Consider the following 18,101-nt stretch of genomic DNA (forward strand, 5'->3'; position numbering starts at 1 on the left):
AGGTTTGATGTATTCCCTTCCTTTTAGTGGGCTTGAACAAAATATTCAACTGCTTACTTGCTGAACGCCTTCTCCACCTACATCCCGTAACTGATGAATGCCTGGCACACTGCCAATCTTATCTACTTCATCCAGAAAGACAATTCCTATAATTTAAGGAGGATTCTATTTATAATATGAAAAAGGTAAGACACAAGATAGTCTCAGTTTTAAAACACTACTAGATGGCTACAGAGCAAGGTTATTCAGTTTTTCATACTTAACATATGCTTGATAGTTTTAAAATACTACTATTATCTCTTATGATTTTGTGCATCTAGTTATTCCATTCCATATCATTTGAGTATGATAACGAAAAATTTTGACAATAGTTATTTACCCTTCTAATGTATCCCTGTTTTTTTATTATGGGAAGCTAAGTAGAAGCATGAGGTATGAGGGGAATATATATTTCTGACACTAACAAAACTTTAGCTCACTTTTTCCCACCCATGTTCTTATGAAGAAATTTGGACAGAAAGTTGTTGAGCTCTTCACATAAGTAAGCACAGAGGACAGAGGAGAAATGCAGCACCCTGACTCATCCATTCTGCACTCTTCTATATTTACCACTCTCCACCCTTTCCCTAAACCCAGCATTAGGAGTCTAGAAGGGAGTTAGAACAAGCAAAGCAACAACAGCATTAAGGACATAATGGAATAGTAACTTGGTGTTTTCACTCTAGCAGCAGCCATCTTAGTCACAAGACAAAACAGACTTATGGCTCTCAGTTGGTATACTAAAAAAGTATGTGACAGACACTTTTATGTAACAATGGAATATCAGCCCTTGACTCAAAATACTTCTTTGCTAATAAAGTAAATCTGGGGACAAACCGCACTTAAGACATACCTTGTTGTGCTTTTTCCACATTATAGTTGGCATCTTGGAGCAGTTTGGCAATCACAGATTCAATATCTTCACCTACATATCCAGCCTGAGTCAATGTCGTACAGTCACAGATAGCAAAAGGAACATCAAGGCATTTAGCCAGCGTTTGTGCCAGCAGGGTTTTACCTACAAACAGTAATTAAAAGGTATATGATACATACTATTTTTACAAAAATGAAAAAAACAAGTGTGTACTGGACAAGTTAAATGTTGTATCTTTTCTCTATTATTATTCAGATCTAACTGTATCTTATTTATTTCACAATTCCTTCTAAGAATTTAGTTAATATATTGTCTTGTTAGGGATAGTCCTGAAGGGAAACACAGCAACGTTTCGAATTTACCTTGAGGTTAAACAGGGAACACTGACAATATATCCCATCTAAAACCATCAATCTTAAGATTTTTTTTCACTCCTTTATGAGTCACAACTCACATTTACAAGATATAAGCTACAGAACCATCAGAATCATTTATTGCTGTTTTTTTTAATGAGTTGTGAAATTCCCAGAAAGTTATTTACCTGACCCAGTTGGTCCAAGCAGCAAAATATTACTTTTTTCAAGTTTTATGTCATCATGAGAAGAATCCAATACTTCACCTCCTCGTTTTTCCTGAGGTATTTGTTGATTTACTTGTTGCTGCATGGATGCTCCTAAAGCATTACCATGAGGACTAATTCCAGCAATCTGAAGCAATTCTGAAAGAGTAACAAAAGAATTATTCTAGTTGTGCCCTGTAAAACCCTACATCTAAAACAAGCACCTCATTAGAGAAATCTGAATATTTAAATATTTCTTACCTAAAAAGAAAAGCATCAATTATCTAGTGACAAATTTATAACCTATGATTATAATACAAAGAACCTCAAGGAATGGGAGCCTCTTCACCCTCATCTATGTAATGTACAAGAATGAGGCTATGTCACACAGAGGCAGACAGCATGTTGGGAAGCTCAGCAGTAGGAGTCAGAAGCTCTAGCTATCTTTTGTTTCCAACTGAGCAAGTCATGTAATCTTTCTGATTCTATTTCCTAACCTATGAAATAGCAATACCACCTGTTCTATCAATTTCAAACACACAGCTAAAGTAGAAGGCTACTGATAAGGAGGTATTTTGAAAGATAAAAAAAACTATTACTTGTCTTTGGTACAAATAAAAAGGAGAGAAAGAGGAAAACAATGTCCTGAGAGAAGTTGAGTTCTAGTCCAGCATTGTTGCTTCCTGGTTATGGGGGCCAAGAAAGTCACAACTTTCTTGGAACTACTTCCTCACCTACAATGAAAACACTGAGATACGTGTCCTTTTCAGTCTCTTCCGCATCTATGAGTATGCCATGAAAGGCACGGGTGGTAAACCTTACCATTCCTAGTGCAATCTGAACCCCTGACTTTATTGGCTCTCAACTGGACTGCTCTAGCTCTTTCAATATAGACACAATGCCTAACTAGGTGGGATTGAATCTGCTGGCAAAGTACCAGTTTATCAGCTGGGTCCCCGCAAAAAAGCGTATACTTGCTTTATTGGCTAATTTTATCAGTGTTTTCTAATGACTATTTTAAATCCAATCAACAAAATAATGGTTCAGTAAATATACCTATTATTATAGTCCTAATTCCAACTAGATGTTTCTTTTACACTGTCTTCATACTTAAGTAAAGAGTTATTCTGATTAATAAAACTACCAGGTGTTCAACAAATAATACTTGAGTTTAAGTCATGCTCCACTTGAAAGTTAATGACAGGTGAATAATTCACTGTTATGCCTCATTATAATGCACATTAAATAAGGAAGCCCCATTTCCTATTGGAGTTCCATTAAGTTGTCACTAGCAAAGTAGTTTTTGTTTTTTTTAGGGGGGTGGTAGAAGGAGTTGTTTCCATTTTTAATTTCAGCAAAATCTAGTTAGAAATTATGATACCATGGGAATGGACCTGGCTTTAATTTACCTTTGATCCATGGGGAAAATAATTTAGATGAATCATCTGAACAAAATTACAAGAGAAAACTACAGTGGAACAACATGAGTTTTTTTGTTTGTTTGTTTTTTGTGCTGGTCCTGAGGCTTGAACCGAGGGTCTGGGCGCTATCCCTGAGCTTCTTTTGCTCAAGGCTAGTGCTCTATCACTTGAGTTATAGCTTCATTTCCCACTTTTTTGGTAGTTTAGTGGAGATAAGTCCCATGGACTTTCCTTCATGGGCTGGCTTTGAACTGTGATCCTTAGATCTCAGCCTCCTGAATAGCTAGGTTTATTGGAGTGAGCTACTATCATCTGGCAAAGTTTAAAAAGGAGGAATAACAAATAGTAAGGTGATGTCTATCATTCCATTATGAGTATCCATCAGATGACCCAGGTTCTGTCAGTAAGTCTCCATCCCTGTCTATCACTATAGAAATTTCTTTATCATGGGAACTATGAGTAAGGAATCTAGGATAATGGTTAACACATGGAGCTCATCAGCTATTTTTCCAAGTGTCTAATTATTCATTTAATATAGTCCTTATGTGCAAGCTAAGAAGTTCATGTGGCACTCAGATTAGGAAAGAGTACTAAGTTTCAATGATGGAGAAACCAATTATATCAGTCTAAGAAATGTGATTTCCAAAGGGCCTTATGAAAATAATTTTGTGGGCTGGGAAGATAGCTCAGTGGTAGAGCGCTTGCCCTGCATGCCTGAGGCCCTGGGTTCAATTCCTCAGCACCACATAAGCAAAATGAAAAAAGCCGGAAGTGGCATTGTGGCTCAAGTGGTAGAGCCTTGAGCTGAAGAGCTGAGGGACAGCGCCCAGGCCCAGAGTTCAGGCCCCACAACCGGACCCAAAAAAAAAAATAATAATAATAATTTTGTTAGATATAGCTTTGGTCATAATGCCCTAACTTTAGGACCTAAAATCCTATGTAGGATACAACTAAGTTGTACACAGTAATAAATTATATTTAAGCTTTTGAAATACTTGTTTCTAGCTGGGCAACAGTATCTCATGCCTATCATCCTAACTACTCAGAAGGCTAAGATCTGAGAACCGCTGTTCACAGCCAGCCTGGGCAGGAAAGTCTATAGACTTGTATCTCCAATAAACCACCAGAAAACTGGCAGTGGCACTGTGGCTCAATTGGTAGAGTGCTAGCCTTGAGCTGAAGAGCTGAGGGACAGTGCCCAGGCCCAGAGTTTAAGTCCCATGATGATTTAAAAAAAAAAAAAAAGTAATCACATTTAGGAACTTAAGTAAAGGCAATTTATAATTATATTGAATAGAAACTTTTTTTTTTTTGGTCAGTCTCAGGGACTTTCCTGCCCCGGCTGGCTTTGAACCTCAATCCTCCTATCTCAGCCTCCTGAGTAGCTAATATTACAGGTATGAGCCACCGGCACCCAGCAATATGATTACCTTTTTTTCGTCAGTTGTGGGGCTTGAACTCTGGGCTTTGGCACTGTCCCTGAGCTCTTCAGCTCAAGGCAAGCACTCTACTGCTTGAGCCACAGCGCCACTTCCGCTAGCGGTTTATTGGAGATAAGAGTCTCATGGACTTTCCTGCCTGGGCTAGCTTTGAACTGTGATCCTCAGATCTCAGCCTCCTGAGTAGCTAGGATTACAGGCATGAGCCACCGGCGCCCGGCTTATGATTACTTTTTTTAACATTTAAATTACATTGAACCATTAATAGGTCAATATTAACTACAGACTTTACTACTAGTTTCACTAGCTGCCAAACCAAATTTATAACAATACAGATAGCATATTTGATTGTATTTTGGGGTTATGAAATGTAAGTAATACATACATGTAAAGTTTATTTGGATTTTATATCCCTTCCCCCCCGCCCCCCCCAAGTCCTGGGGCTTGAACTCAGGGCCTGGGTACTATCCCTGAGCTTCTTTTGCTCAAGTGGTGACTTGAGCCACAGAGCCACCTTCCCAGCCCTCTTCCTTTTTTTTTTTTGATTTTTGTTTTTTTGGTTTTTTTTGGTCCAGTTGTGGGGCCTGAACTCTGGGCCTTGCCGCTGTCCCTCAGCTCTTCAGCTCAAGGCTAGCGCTCTACCACTTGAACCACAGCGCCACTTCTGGCTTTTTTCTTTTTGCTTATCTGGTGCTGAGGAATTGAACCCAGGGCCTCATGCATGCAAGGCAAGTGCTCTACTACTGAGCCACCTTCCCAGCCCTTTTTTTATTTTTATTTTTATTTTTAATTTTATTTTATTTGTGAACATACTGTACAGAGGGGTTACAATTACATGGGCAGGATAATGCGTACATTTCTTACCAAGCATTGCAGCCTCCTCCTTTGGTTTACCCTTCACATCCCTTCCCAGCCTCCCCCCTCCCCTGCAATCCGAATCCTTCTCCTTCCCCCCCGCCCCCCCCAGCCCTTTTTTTTTTGAGACAGTATCTTGCTATGTAGTTGAGATTAGCTTTGAACTTGGGATCTTCTTACACCTCTGTTTTTATCTCCTGAGAACTGGGATTACATTCATGTGCCACTAAACCTGGCTTAAAACTTACACACACACACACATACACACACACGAGAGATGGAGGGAGAAAGGGGGAAGAAAGACAGAGACAGGGACAGAGAGAGATTTTTATTCTTTTGTGGCACTAGGGTTTGAACTCAGGACCTTGCACTTACTGGTTGTGGCGTAGGCATTCTATCACTTGATTCAAGTCCCCAACCCTTTCTCTTTTTTTTTAATATTTCACTTTTATGCCCAGGTTAGCCTCAGATTCTCAGATTTCCATCTTGCTATTTACATTTCTTGTACCTGAGATGACAGACACACCCACCATGTCCAGTTTTTATTGGCTGAGATGAAGTCCTATAAACTTTTTGCCTGGGCAGGCCTGGCCCCATGACCCTCCAAATCTCCACCTCTCAAGTAGGATGACAGGCATGAGTCACTGCATCCAGCGACAATTTTCTTAAATGTAATAAATGTCATGTTGGAAGTGGTAAACGAGTTATATTATCATGACTCACCCACTTGTAGCACACTTCAAACACATATATACTATTTGATTCAAAGGCAAACTAAAATTTCAAATAATCTGGGTACTGGTGGCTCAGGCCTATAATCCTAGCTACTCAGGAGGCTGAGATCTGAGGATCACTGTTCAAAGCCAGCCCTAGCCGAAAAGTCCGTGAGACTCTATCTCTAATAAACTAGTTAGAAAAAACCAGTTAGAAAAAGCCAGAAGTGGTGCTGTGGCTCAAGTGGTAGGTAGAGTATTAACCTTGAGCACAAAGAGGCTCAGGGATATCGCCCAAGCCCCAGGACCAGCAAAAAAAAGAAAAAAGAGAAAAATCTCTGTGAACTTTATTATCACAGAACTATCTATCTCCAAAGGAATGGCTATAAGACATCAGAATGGTCCTTGGTATATTAGGTCCTTCCACACATACCATCTCCTTTAGACCATCTGATGCTTACAGGAGCAATCAAGAACTGGAAACAGTAACTAGAACTTACTCATAATATGCAATACTAAATTAAGTTTCATAAACACTTAAAAAAAAAAAAGCTGTGTTTCTGCAAAGAGTAGCTCAAAGATAATCTACCTCCACTAGAGTGTTAATTTCCAGTATGTTTAAAAGTATGTGTATATATATGTGTGCATGTGTGTGTATGTATGTATGTATGTATATGTAACAGCAAACTATAGCTTTAAAAATGCAATTCGTATAATATGTATGCAGTAATAGAGGTAAACTACAGCATTTTTTGTTGTTGTTGTTGGTTGTGGGGCTTGAATTCTGGATCTGGGAGCTGTCCCTCAGCTCTTCCGCTCAAGGCAAGCGCTCTACCACTTGAGCTACAGTGCCACTTCTGGTTTTCTGGTGGTTCATTGGAGATAAAAGTGTCATGGAGGGGCTGGGAAGGTGGCCCTGGGTTTGATTCCTCAGCATCACATAAGCAAAAAAGAAAAAAGCCGGAAGTGGCGCTGTGGCTCAAGTGGTAGAGCGCTAGCCTTGAGCTGAAGAGCTGAGGGATAGCACCCAGGCCCAGAGTTAAGGCCCCACAACTGGACCCCCCTCCCCCCCCGAAAAAATAAAAAAGTGTCATGGACAGGCCTGGCGCTGGTGGCTCACGCCTGTAATCCTAGCTATTCAGGAGGCTGAGATCTGAGGATCACGGTTCAAAGCCAGCCTGGGCAGGAAAGTCTGTGAGACTCCTATCTCCAATAAACCACTAGAAAACTGGAAGTGGTGCTGTGGCTTAAGCGGTAGAGCGCTTGCCTTGAGCTGAAGAGCACAGGGACAGCGCCCAAACCCAGAGTTCAAGCCCCAAGACCGACAAAAAAAAAAAAGTCTTATGGACTTTCCTTCTCTGGGCTGGCTTTGAACCATGATCCTCAGATCTCAGCTACTCCTCCTGAGTAGCTAGGATTACAGGTGTGAGCCACTGCCCCCCAGCAACTACAGCATTTTATATTTCTCTAAATTATGCTTTAAGATGTATCACAACAGCCAGGCATCAGTAGCTCACACTTATAATCTTAGCTACTCTGGAGGCTAAGATCTGAGAATCAAGCTTTGAAGCCACCCTGGGCAGGAAAGTCCACCATACTTATCTCCAGCTAATCACCAAAACAAAAAAAAAGGCCAGAAGTAGAGCTGTGGCTCACATGCGCAAACACACACACACACACACACACACACACACACACACACACACACACACACACACACACACACACACACACACACACACACACACACACACACACACACACACACACACACACACACACACACACACACACACACACACACACACCTAAAATAATCCAACCAGACAAATTAGTTACGAAAAATTGTCCTGAAAGTATATAAAAGCATGTATGATAAACAATCCTAGATAATATACATCTTTCTTGGTCATATGCAAGCAATACTCAATTACACCTAACCAAGTCAAGTCTCCAAAGGAATGGAGGTCACAGAGAACCTGATTTGTACAGAGGTCACTTACTTGTAAATCTGTATTCATCTTCCCGTCTTCTTATTTCTAACTCTAAGAAAGAAAATGAAAACAGCAACATGAAAATATTGCTTATTTGTTTAGTTTGGAGAAACAATGATTATCCCATATTCCTGCCCACTCCTAAATGTATTTAAAAGAATGTGTTCATTGTTTTCAGCTTTTCACATTATATAAGTTATTTATACACTGCATCCTTTCAATAATAAACAAAATAAAACCAGGCTTAATAATGGCTGTTCAGTTGCTAGTATTCACATAAATCAGATAAAAATTACTTATTTTAAGAAAAGAATGCAATAATTTAAGTCTAGTAAGAGTTACAATCCTTCATACTATAAATATAATAAAACAGTTGTACTTCCAGCACATAGAACAACTGAAACATTAATTTAGTGACAGAAGCAACAAGAAAAATTTTGCTCCTAGACTACACAGTGCTGTGTGGACTTCATACAAATGAAGGTTCCAAGTCTCCACTACTTATGGCTTATGCTTTCTAAAAATAAAGTAACTGATACCACCACATAACTATATTTTGCAGTTAAGTTCAACATGTCATCATTGAAGTCAGTTACACATATACTAGATACTAAAGATAATCAAAAGGTATTATTGATAAAGTATTTAGCAGAACTTCCTCAAACTGTACAATAATGACTAAAAAGAACCTAAAATGATGATCTAAATCAGAACTAGTGCTCTCTGGACAACAAAACAAAAACTTAGATTTACATTTAACTCTATTCATAGTACTTTTAAGTAAAATTATTAATATAACCTGCTTCACTATCCACAGTAAGTTGAGATTGTACAATACACTGTATATTAGAATCTAAAATTAATAGGAATTGCACTTAGAATCACTTACAAATTTGCCCTTAACCTGGCACTCTGTAGCTGGGGCCCAAAGAAGAAAGAGTACTGGATATGCTGTATTAACAGTTATCATCTCCACATATCTCTGACTTAGGCAAATGAAATTCTGTATCCTGAACCCAAAAGAGAAGAACTCAGAGTTGTACAGAGCATTGCAATGATCTGTTCATGATGAACTAGTTGAGGTGAAGTCAACGGTTCAAAAGCAACAACTCAATCTCTACCCCAGTGACCTGCAAACTTGTTTGTTTGTTTTGTGGTGCTGGGGACTGAGGCTATGGCTCCGTGCAAGCTAGGCAAGCACTCTACCATTCAGCTACATTCCCACTCAAACATTTTTATGGAGACTCTCAAAAAGATATTCATTTTGTGATTCTGAATTTCAAGAAATAATACTGACCTTACCTACAAATTAATGTACTTCGGTATTTTCTATTCACATCTATTTTTTAAATTAATGTTATTGGCAATGATTTTATGATCCACTAAAGTAAAAGTATTTTGAAAATTGCTGCACTGTACTAAAAAACATTTCAAGGTGAAATCAAGGAGTTACAAATCACGATGTTTTCTAAGCATATAATCTATTTTGGTCAATTACCAAAAAATACTAACCTCTGGGTGTTAATGATGTCTGCTTCTCCACCTCTGCTTGCTGTCTCAGATTAGCTGGGATATTATTATATATTCTCTTATAATGATTATACACAGCAACTGAAAGGACTTTCTTAGCAAACGATTGGCCAACAACATACTTGTCGAGGTAGTTATAAATCTGAAAAATGATTAGGTATGAACAATTTACTATAAGCTATTGTAAGGCTATATACATTAAGTTACTTAGTTGCTTCAAGTTTTAAATTTGAACATTTTTATGAAAGTAAAATGCTAAGAGCATGATACATTATGTAGCTAAGATTATAGGCATGATTCCCCTGGCATCTTGCAAATTGTTATATATTTTATATCATTTCTGAAATCTTTCTCATTGCTCTTAAGTTATATTCATGAATTACTAAACCTGCCATAGATTTAGATAGAGACACACACTGGCATGTAAACCCAGGGAAAGAAGGGCACAGAGGCAGGAGGCAAGAGAGTAAGAAACAATGGAAGTATTCAGACAACCCGGGTCCTGGTGACTCATACCTAAAAGCCTAGCTACTCAGGAGGCTGAAATCTGAGGATCGAGGTTCAAAGCCAGCCTGGGCAGAAAAGTCCTTGAGACTCTTTTTTTTCCCCCCCTGAGACTCTTATCTCCAATAAACCACCAGAAAGCCAGAGGTAGATCTATCGCTCAAAGTCGTAGAGCTAGCCTTGGGCAAAGCAGTTGGAAGACAGTGCTTAGGCCCTGAGCTCAAATCCCATGACTGATGACAACAACAACAACAACAACAACAACAAAAGTATGCTAATACATGACAGAACAGAGAATACAAGGCCAGGGAGACAAGGACCCTGGTTCTCTCTATGGACCTAGAAGTGCTAGTGTGCACTCTGCTCACATTGTTAAAACTAGAAACTGTTTTACTGTAAGAGACAAATTTAAGAGGAATAACTGCAGATTGGTGTTAGAGCCCCAAAATAACAAAATAAACCCATAGATAGATTTTGATACAATTACTGGTGCTATTTCAAATTATCGTGGTACTAATCATTTTAATTATCCTCCAATTATATTTGATATTAAATTTAGTAAACATGACAAAGGGACAAGCAATAAGTTCTATAAGTCCAAATATCAAACAGCAATAACAATTTAGCAAGATAGACTATTTAGAGCTTACAGTACTTAGACTACTACTGTTAAGATTCACAATAAACTGAGAAGCAAGGAAATGTTTTCAAGATAAAAATGTTTATTAGACCTATACCTTCTTGGGGGGAGGGGGTGGTTTCTGTTGGAATGCCAATTTTACAGCTTCTGCTGCTGATTCAGGTTCTTTAATTATGCTTTTCTTTGAATCGGCTTCAGACAGCACAACAAAAAAGTGATGACATTTTTCACACTTGACAAAACGGGTAGATGCTGAAATGAAAAAGAAACAAGAGGTCAGCAGAAGAAAAAAGGAAAAAAAAAATCCCAATAGAGTCTGTCTTAACAACTCACTGTAGGGAAGAGTGTAGATCAATGACAGGGTACTTATTTGGCCACCATGCTGGAGGCATGGTTTAATCTGCAGTACCGTAAAAATAAATGAATAAATACAAAGTCTGACTATAAGTGAAGTTAAGCACTGACAAAGTGTAGATTATAGTTCACTCCCCTGCAGAGCAAAGCCAGCCTAGCTTACACACAGGAGATGTGCTCAGTACACGCTCTTCTGTTCACTTCCACTGGGTTTCTGTCAAGCCCAAAGAGAGAATTTTAAAACCACTGTACTAAAATAGTTGAATGAATTGTGAAAAAGTACTAATAGATGGATGTATCTAACATTTTATTATGAAAAATTTCAAACATCCCAAAAAGTTGAGAGGTAAATCTATTTTAATCTCTAAAAATAAAAAAAAGATACACACTAATATATCTGAGTTAGAATAGTTTATTATGTTAGACCAATGAGATTATTCTATTTTCCTTTCTCTCTCTTTAAAATATGGCTATAGAAGAGATAGATAGATAGATAGATAGATAGATAGATAGATAGATAGATAGATAGATAGATAGATAGATAGATAGGTAGATAGATAGATAGATAGATAGAGATATATACATACTCAGCCTTTTCGGTGCCTAGCTCTATACATGGTAAGCAGGGACCTCAGCAATATATATAGTAAAACATCTCATACAAATACAGATAAAACAGAGCTGGTGTGCCAAGATAATACTTTTTTTTTTGCCAGTCCTAGGGCTTGAACTCAGGGCCTGAGCACTCCCTATGAGCTTCTTTTGCTCAAGGCTAGCACTCTACCACTTGAGTAAGTGCCACTTTTTCTGTGTATGTGGTACTGAGGACTTGAACCCAGGGCTCTATGCATGCCAGGCAAGCACTCTACCACTAAGCCACATTCCTAACCAACATAGTATATCTCTTATAGAGTTATTTGTAATCCAAATAGACAGGCAAGCTGGGCGCCTGTGGCTCACACCTGTAATCCTAGCTATTCAAGAGGCTGAGGTCTATAGGTCATGTCAAAGCCAGGCTAGGCAGGAAAGTTTGTGAGACTCTTATCTCACCCATCAGAAAACCTGAAGGTGAGCTGGAGATCAAAGTAGGAGAGCACTAGCCTTGAGTGAAAGAGCTCAGGGACAGTGCCCTGGCCCTGAGTTCAAAGTCCTACAACACCCCTACCAGCCTGCGCCAAGGCAGGGAAAAAGATAGGCAAAACTGCATAGGAAAGAAATATTTTAAAAACTAAAGGAAGTTTTTTCATTTGGGAAAATTATAAATATAAATACCTACCATGGCTTACTAGCAAGTAAGGTAGAAAAACTAGCAAGTATGCCTATCTCTAGAAAATACTCTAAATGAAAAACAGAACTAATTCCCCATTAATAAACTTCATTACTCGGAAGTGGTGCTGTGGCTCAAGTGGTAGAGTGCTTGCCTTGAGCTGAAGAACTGAGGGACAGCACTCAGGCCAAGAGTTCAAGCCCTACGACAGACCAAAAACAAAAACCAAAAAAACTCAAAAAAACAAAAACCTTCATTACTAATTCAATCAGTTGAATTGTTTTGTTTCATTCTTAAACACAAGGGCAATTAAGAAAAATTCTTTATGAACTCCAGCAGCAAATTAAACAAGGGGGCTGATTTATGTTTTCTATTCACTGATCAATTATGTTTACCTTAAAAAAAAAAGATCAAGGCATTCCAACTACCTGCAATTAACATCAGCATAAATACTAATGAGAATGCAGTGAATGCTTTTATTTTATGATGAGGCACCAGTTTACAAATGTTGCTAATGGTAAACAAGTACAAGGATTAAAGGGCAGAAAAGATTGATCTAGTTCAGGCTGTATGACAGAAAAATCTGGCCTAAGAACACAAGATCAAAATATTTCCCTAAGAAATTAGGTCACAGGGAAAGAGATTAAACATCAACACATTTCATCTCTAATTACCGTTTAAGGGCTGCTTAAATTTGACTTGAATACTGTATTTGACACAAGCTTACAGTGAAGCATGTTCAATGTATTTCCAAGTTCATAGGTTCAATTTTATTTGCTAAAATGCTCTTTAGAGACTTTGATTAGTGGTTTTGACAAAATTAGGATAGATCAGGTGAGCTTGTGGCCAACTTGTGAGACTCTGCCTTAAGCCAGCAAGGGGGAAAACAAACCAAAAAATACGGGACACAGCCATGAGCTGGTGGCTCAAGCTTGCAATCTTATCTACTGAGGAGGTTGAGATCTGAGGATCACAGTTCAAATTCAGCCCAGGCAGGAAAGTTCCTGAGAACCTTATTTTCAATTAACCACCAGAAAACTCTACCACTTTGAGCCAGTGTTCAAAGTGGTAGAGCACTAATATTGAGCAAAAAAGCTCAGGGACAGCCCCTAACCCCTGAGTTCAAGTCCCAGGACTGGGGTTGTGGTTTTTGTTTGCCAGTCCTGGGGCTTGAACTCAGGTCTGGGCACTGTCCTTGAGCTTCCTGTTTTTTTGTATTTTTGTTTTTTGCTAGTCCTGGGGCTTGAACTCAGGGCTTGAGCACTGTCCCTAATGCTTCTGTTTGCTCAAGGCTAGCACTCTACCACTTGAGCCACAGCACCACTTCCGGCTTTTTCTGTGTATGTGGTAGTGAGAAATCCAATGTGGGGCTTCATGCACGCTAGGCAAGCACTCTACCACTAAGCCACATTCCCAACCCCATAATTCTTTTTTTTTCCTTTCGGTCATGGGGCTTGAACTCTGGGCTTGGGCACTGTCGCTCAGCTCTTCAGCTCAAGGCTAGCACTCTAAACTACAGCGCCACTTCCGGTTTTCTGGTGGTTTATTGGAAACGAGTCTCACAGTCTCCTGTCCGGGTTGGCTTTGAACCGTGATCCTCAGATCTTAGGCTCCTCAGATTTCAGCCTCCGGAGTAACTAGGATTACAGGTGTGAGCCACTGGTGCCTGGCCCCAACCCCATAAATCTTTTGAAGGCTTATTGTACTCATATGTCTCGCTGGGTAAGAATTAAACATTTTTACAGTGGTTTGGGGTTTTTATTTTGGACTCAGCTTTTCAGCTCAAGGCTAGCGATCTACCACTTGACCCACAGCACCACTTCCATCTTTTTCTGCTTATGTGGTGCTGAGGAATCGAACCCACGGCCTCATACATGCAAGGCAAGCACTCTACCACTGAGCCACCTTCCAGCCCCATGAAAAACTTTCATTTAAACAAATTTCTCAGAGCTGGGAGTAGCTCAGGGGTAAAGAATACTTGCTTAGCATTGGGTAAAGCTATGGGTTGGATTTTCCAGTACACAAAGAGAGACAGACAGACAGAGATAGAAAAAGAGAAAGAGAAAGAGAGAGAAGGAAAGAGAAAGGAAGGGAAGAAAGGAGAGGGAGGGAAGAACGGAAGAGGAGGAGGAAGGGGGAAGAAGGAGAAAAGTCTCCCAAACAGACTTTTGCTAAAGTAGTCTTCTTTTTCTTTAGCAAATCACACAACGGTGTTTAATGGGGGCAATATTTTAAAGTAAAGAATAAAGTGATCATTTAAAGTAAAAAGCATTTATTCCCAAGTAAGTTAACAAAATTAGATATTTGTTCTTTTTTTGTGGGTTCCTTTTTGTCTCTCTCACAGACACACATACAAAAAAAATACAAGGCCGGGGCTGGGAAGGTGGCTCAGTGGTAGAGCGCTTACCTTGCATGCATGAGGCCCTGGGTTCGATTCCTCAGCACCACATGAGCAAAAAGGAAAAAGCTGGAAGTGGTGCTGTGGCTCAAGTGGTACAGTGCTAGTCTTGAGCTGAAGAGCTGAGGGACAGCGCCCAGGCCCAGAGTTCAGGCCCCACAACCGGACACCCCCCCAAAAAAAAATACAAGGCCCTATTTGAAAAATAATTAAAGCAAAAAGCTGATAGAGTGTCTGCCTAGCAAGCACTGGGGTTTGTATCACACATACAAAAAGAACATGAGATCCTCATAACTTGCTGGCTGCACTGTAAAATGAAACAACTGTTTTAGAAAACTAGAAATTCTGTAAAATCTAAAGTTACTATCTGACCTACCAATCTACTCCTACCTACCAAGAAGTAAAATATATGACCATGCAGAAACTTACACATAAGCCAGATGCTGGTAATGAGGTATTAAGGAGTCTGAGACCTAGAGGATCATGGTTCAAAGCCAACTTAAACAGAAAATCCAGCAAGACTCTACCTCCAAATACCCAACAAGACTGCTAGACTATTGATGGTTGTTAGGCTAGTAGTAACTGTTATAGGCTATATGTTCAAGGTTAGAGATGGTTATGTAATAGCAACATACCCTATTAAATTATACACTTTAAAATGTGATTTGCATCATATATGAATGAATCAAAATTAAATTTTCAGCTGGGTGCTGGTGGCTCATGCCTGTAATTCTACTCAGGAGGCTGAGATCTGAGGACAGCAGTTCAAAGCCAGCCTGGGCAGGAAAGTCCGTGAGACTCTTATCTCCAATTAACCACCAGAAAATCGGAAGTGGAGCTGGAGCTTGACTTGAGCTAGAGAGCTCAAATATAGCACCCAGGCCCAGAGTTCAAGCCCCACAACCAACAAAATTAATTAATTAATTAAATTTCAAAAGGAAACAGCAGACCCAATAGATATTAATATACGGGCTTCTTAAGAGCAACTCTTTACTGCTATGTGATCTTGAATAATGTAGATAAACTTGCTAAGTTTCAGCTTCTTCATTTAGAAAGTAATACTTTTCCCTAACAAAAATAAAGCTAAGCCAGGAGCTGGTGGCTCGTTCCTATACTCTTAGCTACTCAGGAGACTGAGATCTAAGGATTCTGGTTCAAAGCCAGCCTGGGCAGAAAAGTCTATGAGACTCTTATCTCCAATTAACCACCAGAACACCAGAAGTGGTGCTGTGGCTCAAATGGTAGAGCACTAGCCTTGAGCTGAAGAGCTGAGGGACAGTGCCTAGGACAGAGTTCAAGCCCCATGACTGACCAAAAAAATAAAATATAGATATAAGAATCATTTTACACATGTTGCCTTTACAAAATTTAATTTCTCTTCTACCCTAAAAATTATCTTTATGTCTGTTAATATTAGGTCTGCTCTGAAGGAAAAAAATAAAATCTTCCTAATTAAAATATATATTGCAGGGTGCTGGTGGTTCACCTCTGTAATTCTAGCTACTGAGGAGGATGAAATTAGAGGATCAAGGTTCAAAGCCAGCCTGGGCAGGAAAGTCTGTGAGACTCTACCTCCAATAAACTACTCAAAAAAGCCAGAAGCAGAGCTGTGGCTCAAGTGGTAGAATGCTAGCCTTGAGCAAAAAAAGCTCAGGGACAGTGCCTAAGCCCTGAATTCAAGCTCCAGGACCATCACACACACGCGCGCGCATGCACATGCACACACACACACACACACACACACACACACACACACACACACACCATATATATATATATATATATATATATATATATATATATATATATATATATATATATTTGGGGGTGGGGTGGGGGGAAGGGATTGGTCGTGGGGTTTGAACTCTGGGTATAGGAGCTGTTCCTGAGCTCTTCAGCTCAAGGCAAACATTGTACCATTTGAGCCACAGAGCCACTTCTGGTTTTCTGGTGGTTTATCGGGGATGAGTCTCATGGCCTTTCCTGCCCAGGCTGGCTTTGAACCACGATCCTCAGATCTCAGCTTCCTGAGTAGCTAGGAAAACAGGTGCGAACCACTGGCACCCTGCTTGTGAGATTCTTACAGACATGAGTAACATTTTTTTTTTTTTTGGTCGGTCATGGGGCTTGAACTCTGGACCTGGGCGCTGTCCCTCAGCTCTTCAGCTCAAGGCGAGTGCTCTAACACTTTACAGCACCACTTTCAGTTTTCTAATGGTTTCTTGGAGATAGGAGTCTCACGGTCTCTCCTGCCTGGGCTGGCTTTGAACCGCGATCCTCAGATCTCAGCCTCCTGAGTAGCTAGGATTACAGGCGTGAGCCACCGGCGCCCGGCCCACTTTTTTTTCTTATAACAGCAATTCTCAGACTCTAGAATTTTATATCATACCAGATTTGTTTAGGAAGTTTATCGTTCAATCATATTACATTCTTCTAATATTCTGATCCAAATTACATTTCATGTAGGCAGAACCAGGAAAATGATTTCTCATATTCCAGTTACAGAATATGTAAACGTCTTTTTTTTTTCTTTTTTTGCTGGACCTGTAGCTTGAACTCAGGAACTCAGGGCCTGGGCTCTGTCCCTGAGTCTCTCCTTACTCTAGACTAGTTAGTGCTCTACCACTTGAGCCACAGTGCCACTGGCTTTTTCAGATTAGTTTATTGGAGATAAGGGTCTTCCAGACTTTCCTGCCAGGGCTTTGAACTGTGATCCTTAGATCTCAGCCTCCTGAGTAGCTAGGATTACAGGTGTGAGCCACCAGTGACCAGCCGTAAAAATCTTTCTAAAACTGTAGACAAGTACAAATACTCTTTTATATGGTAGCCAATTAATACTAGTGGTAAATGTAACATTACAAAGTCAATGTTAGGGTTAGAATACTGAGATCCTTGTCTAAGTAATAATTAGAAACTGAAAGTCCTAGCTTGGCATGGTGATATAACTCCTCTAAACTCAGCACTCTGAAGGCTGAGGCAGGAGGACCAAGTTCAAGGATAGCCTGGGCTACACAGTAAGACCCTGTCCAAAAAAAAAAAAAAACCCAGATAGGGAGGAAGGAAAGGTAGACAGGAGGGAGGGAGGAAGGAAGGAAGTCCAAGTTCTATCAAACTGAGCCACATCAGCCTTTTTACAATGACTGTGTAGGAAGAGGAACATGGTGGTATAATGTCATTTACCTATGATTACTTCTCATTCACACAATCATACTGGCAGTGAGCTGTGTGATTTGAAGCAGGCAAGAAAATATATGAAGTAGCATCTTTGCATTTAAGACTATCCGCAAAGTGCTCCAGTTGTTTTCCTTCTCTGTGTCTTAATCATAAATAATTCTCAGATGCTTTCTAGAACTGAGGGCTTACCTCTTCTGCTAGGTATAAGAAAGGGGCAGGATGTTTTTTTTTTTAGGTCCGGTCATGGGGCCTGAACTCTGGGTCTGGGCGCTGTCCCTCAGCTCTTCAGCTCAAGGCGAGCACTCTACCACTTCAGCCACAGCACCACTTCCGGCTTTTT

The 18,101-nt window shown here is 39.8% G+C and overlaps 1 protein-coding gene across 1 annotated transcript in view; it reads right to left on the reverse strand.

The window, feature by feature from the left end:
* Clpx (caseinolytic mitochondrial matrix peptidase chaperone subunit X) overlaps nt 1–18,101 on the reverse strand; it is a 45,697-nt gene that overhangs the window by 11,794 nt on the left and 15,802 nt on the right. Inside the window, exons 4-9 of the mRNA XM_042687541.1 lie at nt 10,666–10,820; nt 9,407–9,566; nt 7,904–7,945; nt 1,455–1,631; nt 893–1,057; nt 58–146 (exon numbers count right to left, since the gene is read on the reverse strand). Of these exons, the coding sequence (XP_042543475.1) occupies nt 58–146; nt 893–1,057; nt 1,455–1,631; nt 7,904–7,945; nt 9,407–9,566; nt 10,666–10,820 (788 nt within the window). The remainder of the gene's footprint in view (nt 1–57; nt 147–892; nt 1,058–1,454; nt 1,632–7,903; nt 7,946–9,406; nt 9,567–10,665; nt 10,821–18,101) is intronic.

This window comes from Dipodomys spectabilis, unplaced genomic scaffold (assembly GCF_019054845.1).
Source record: "Dipodomys spectabilis isolate Male_0828 unplaced genomic scaffold, ASM1905484v1 ptg000108l, whole genome shotgun sequence".
Taxonomy (NCBI): domain Eukaryota; kingdom Metazoa; phylum Chordata; class Mammalia; order Rodentia; family Heteromyidae; genus Dipodomys; species Dipodomys spectabilis.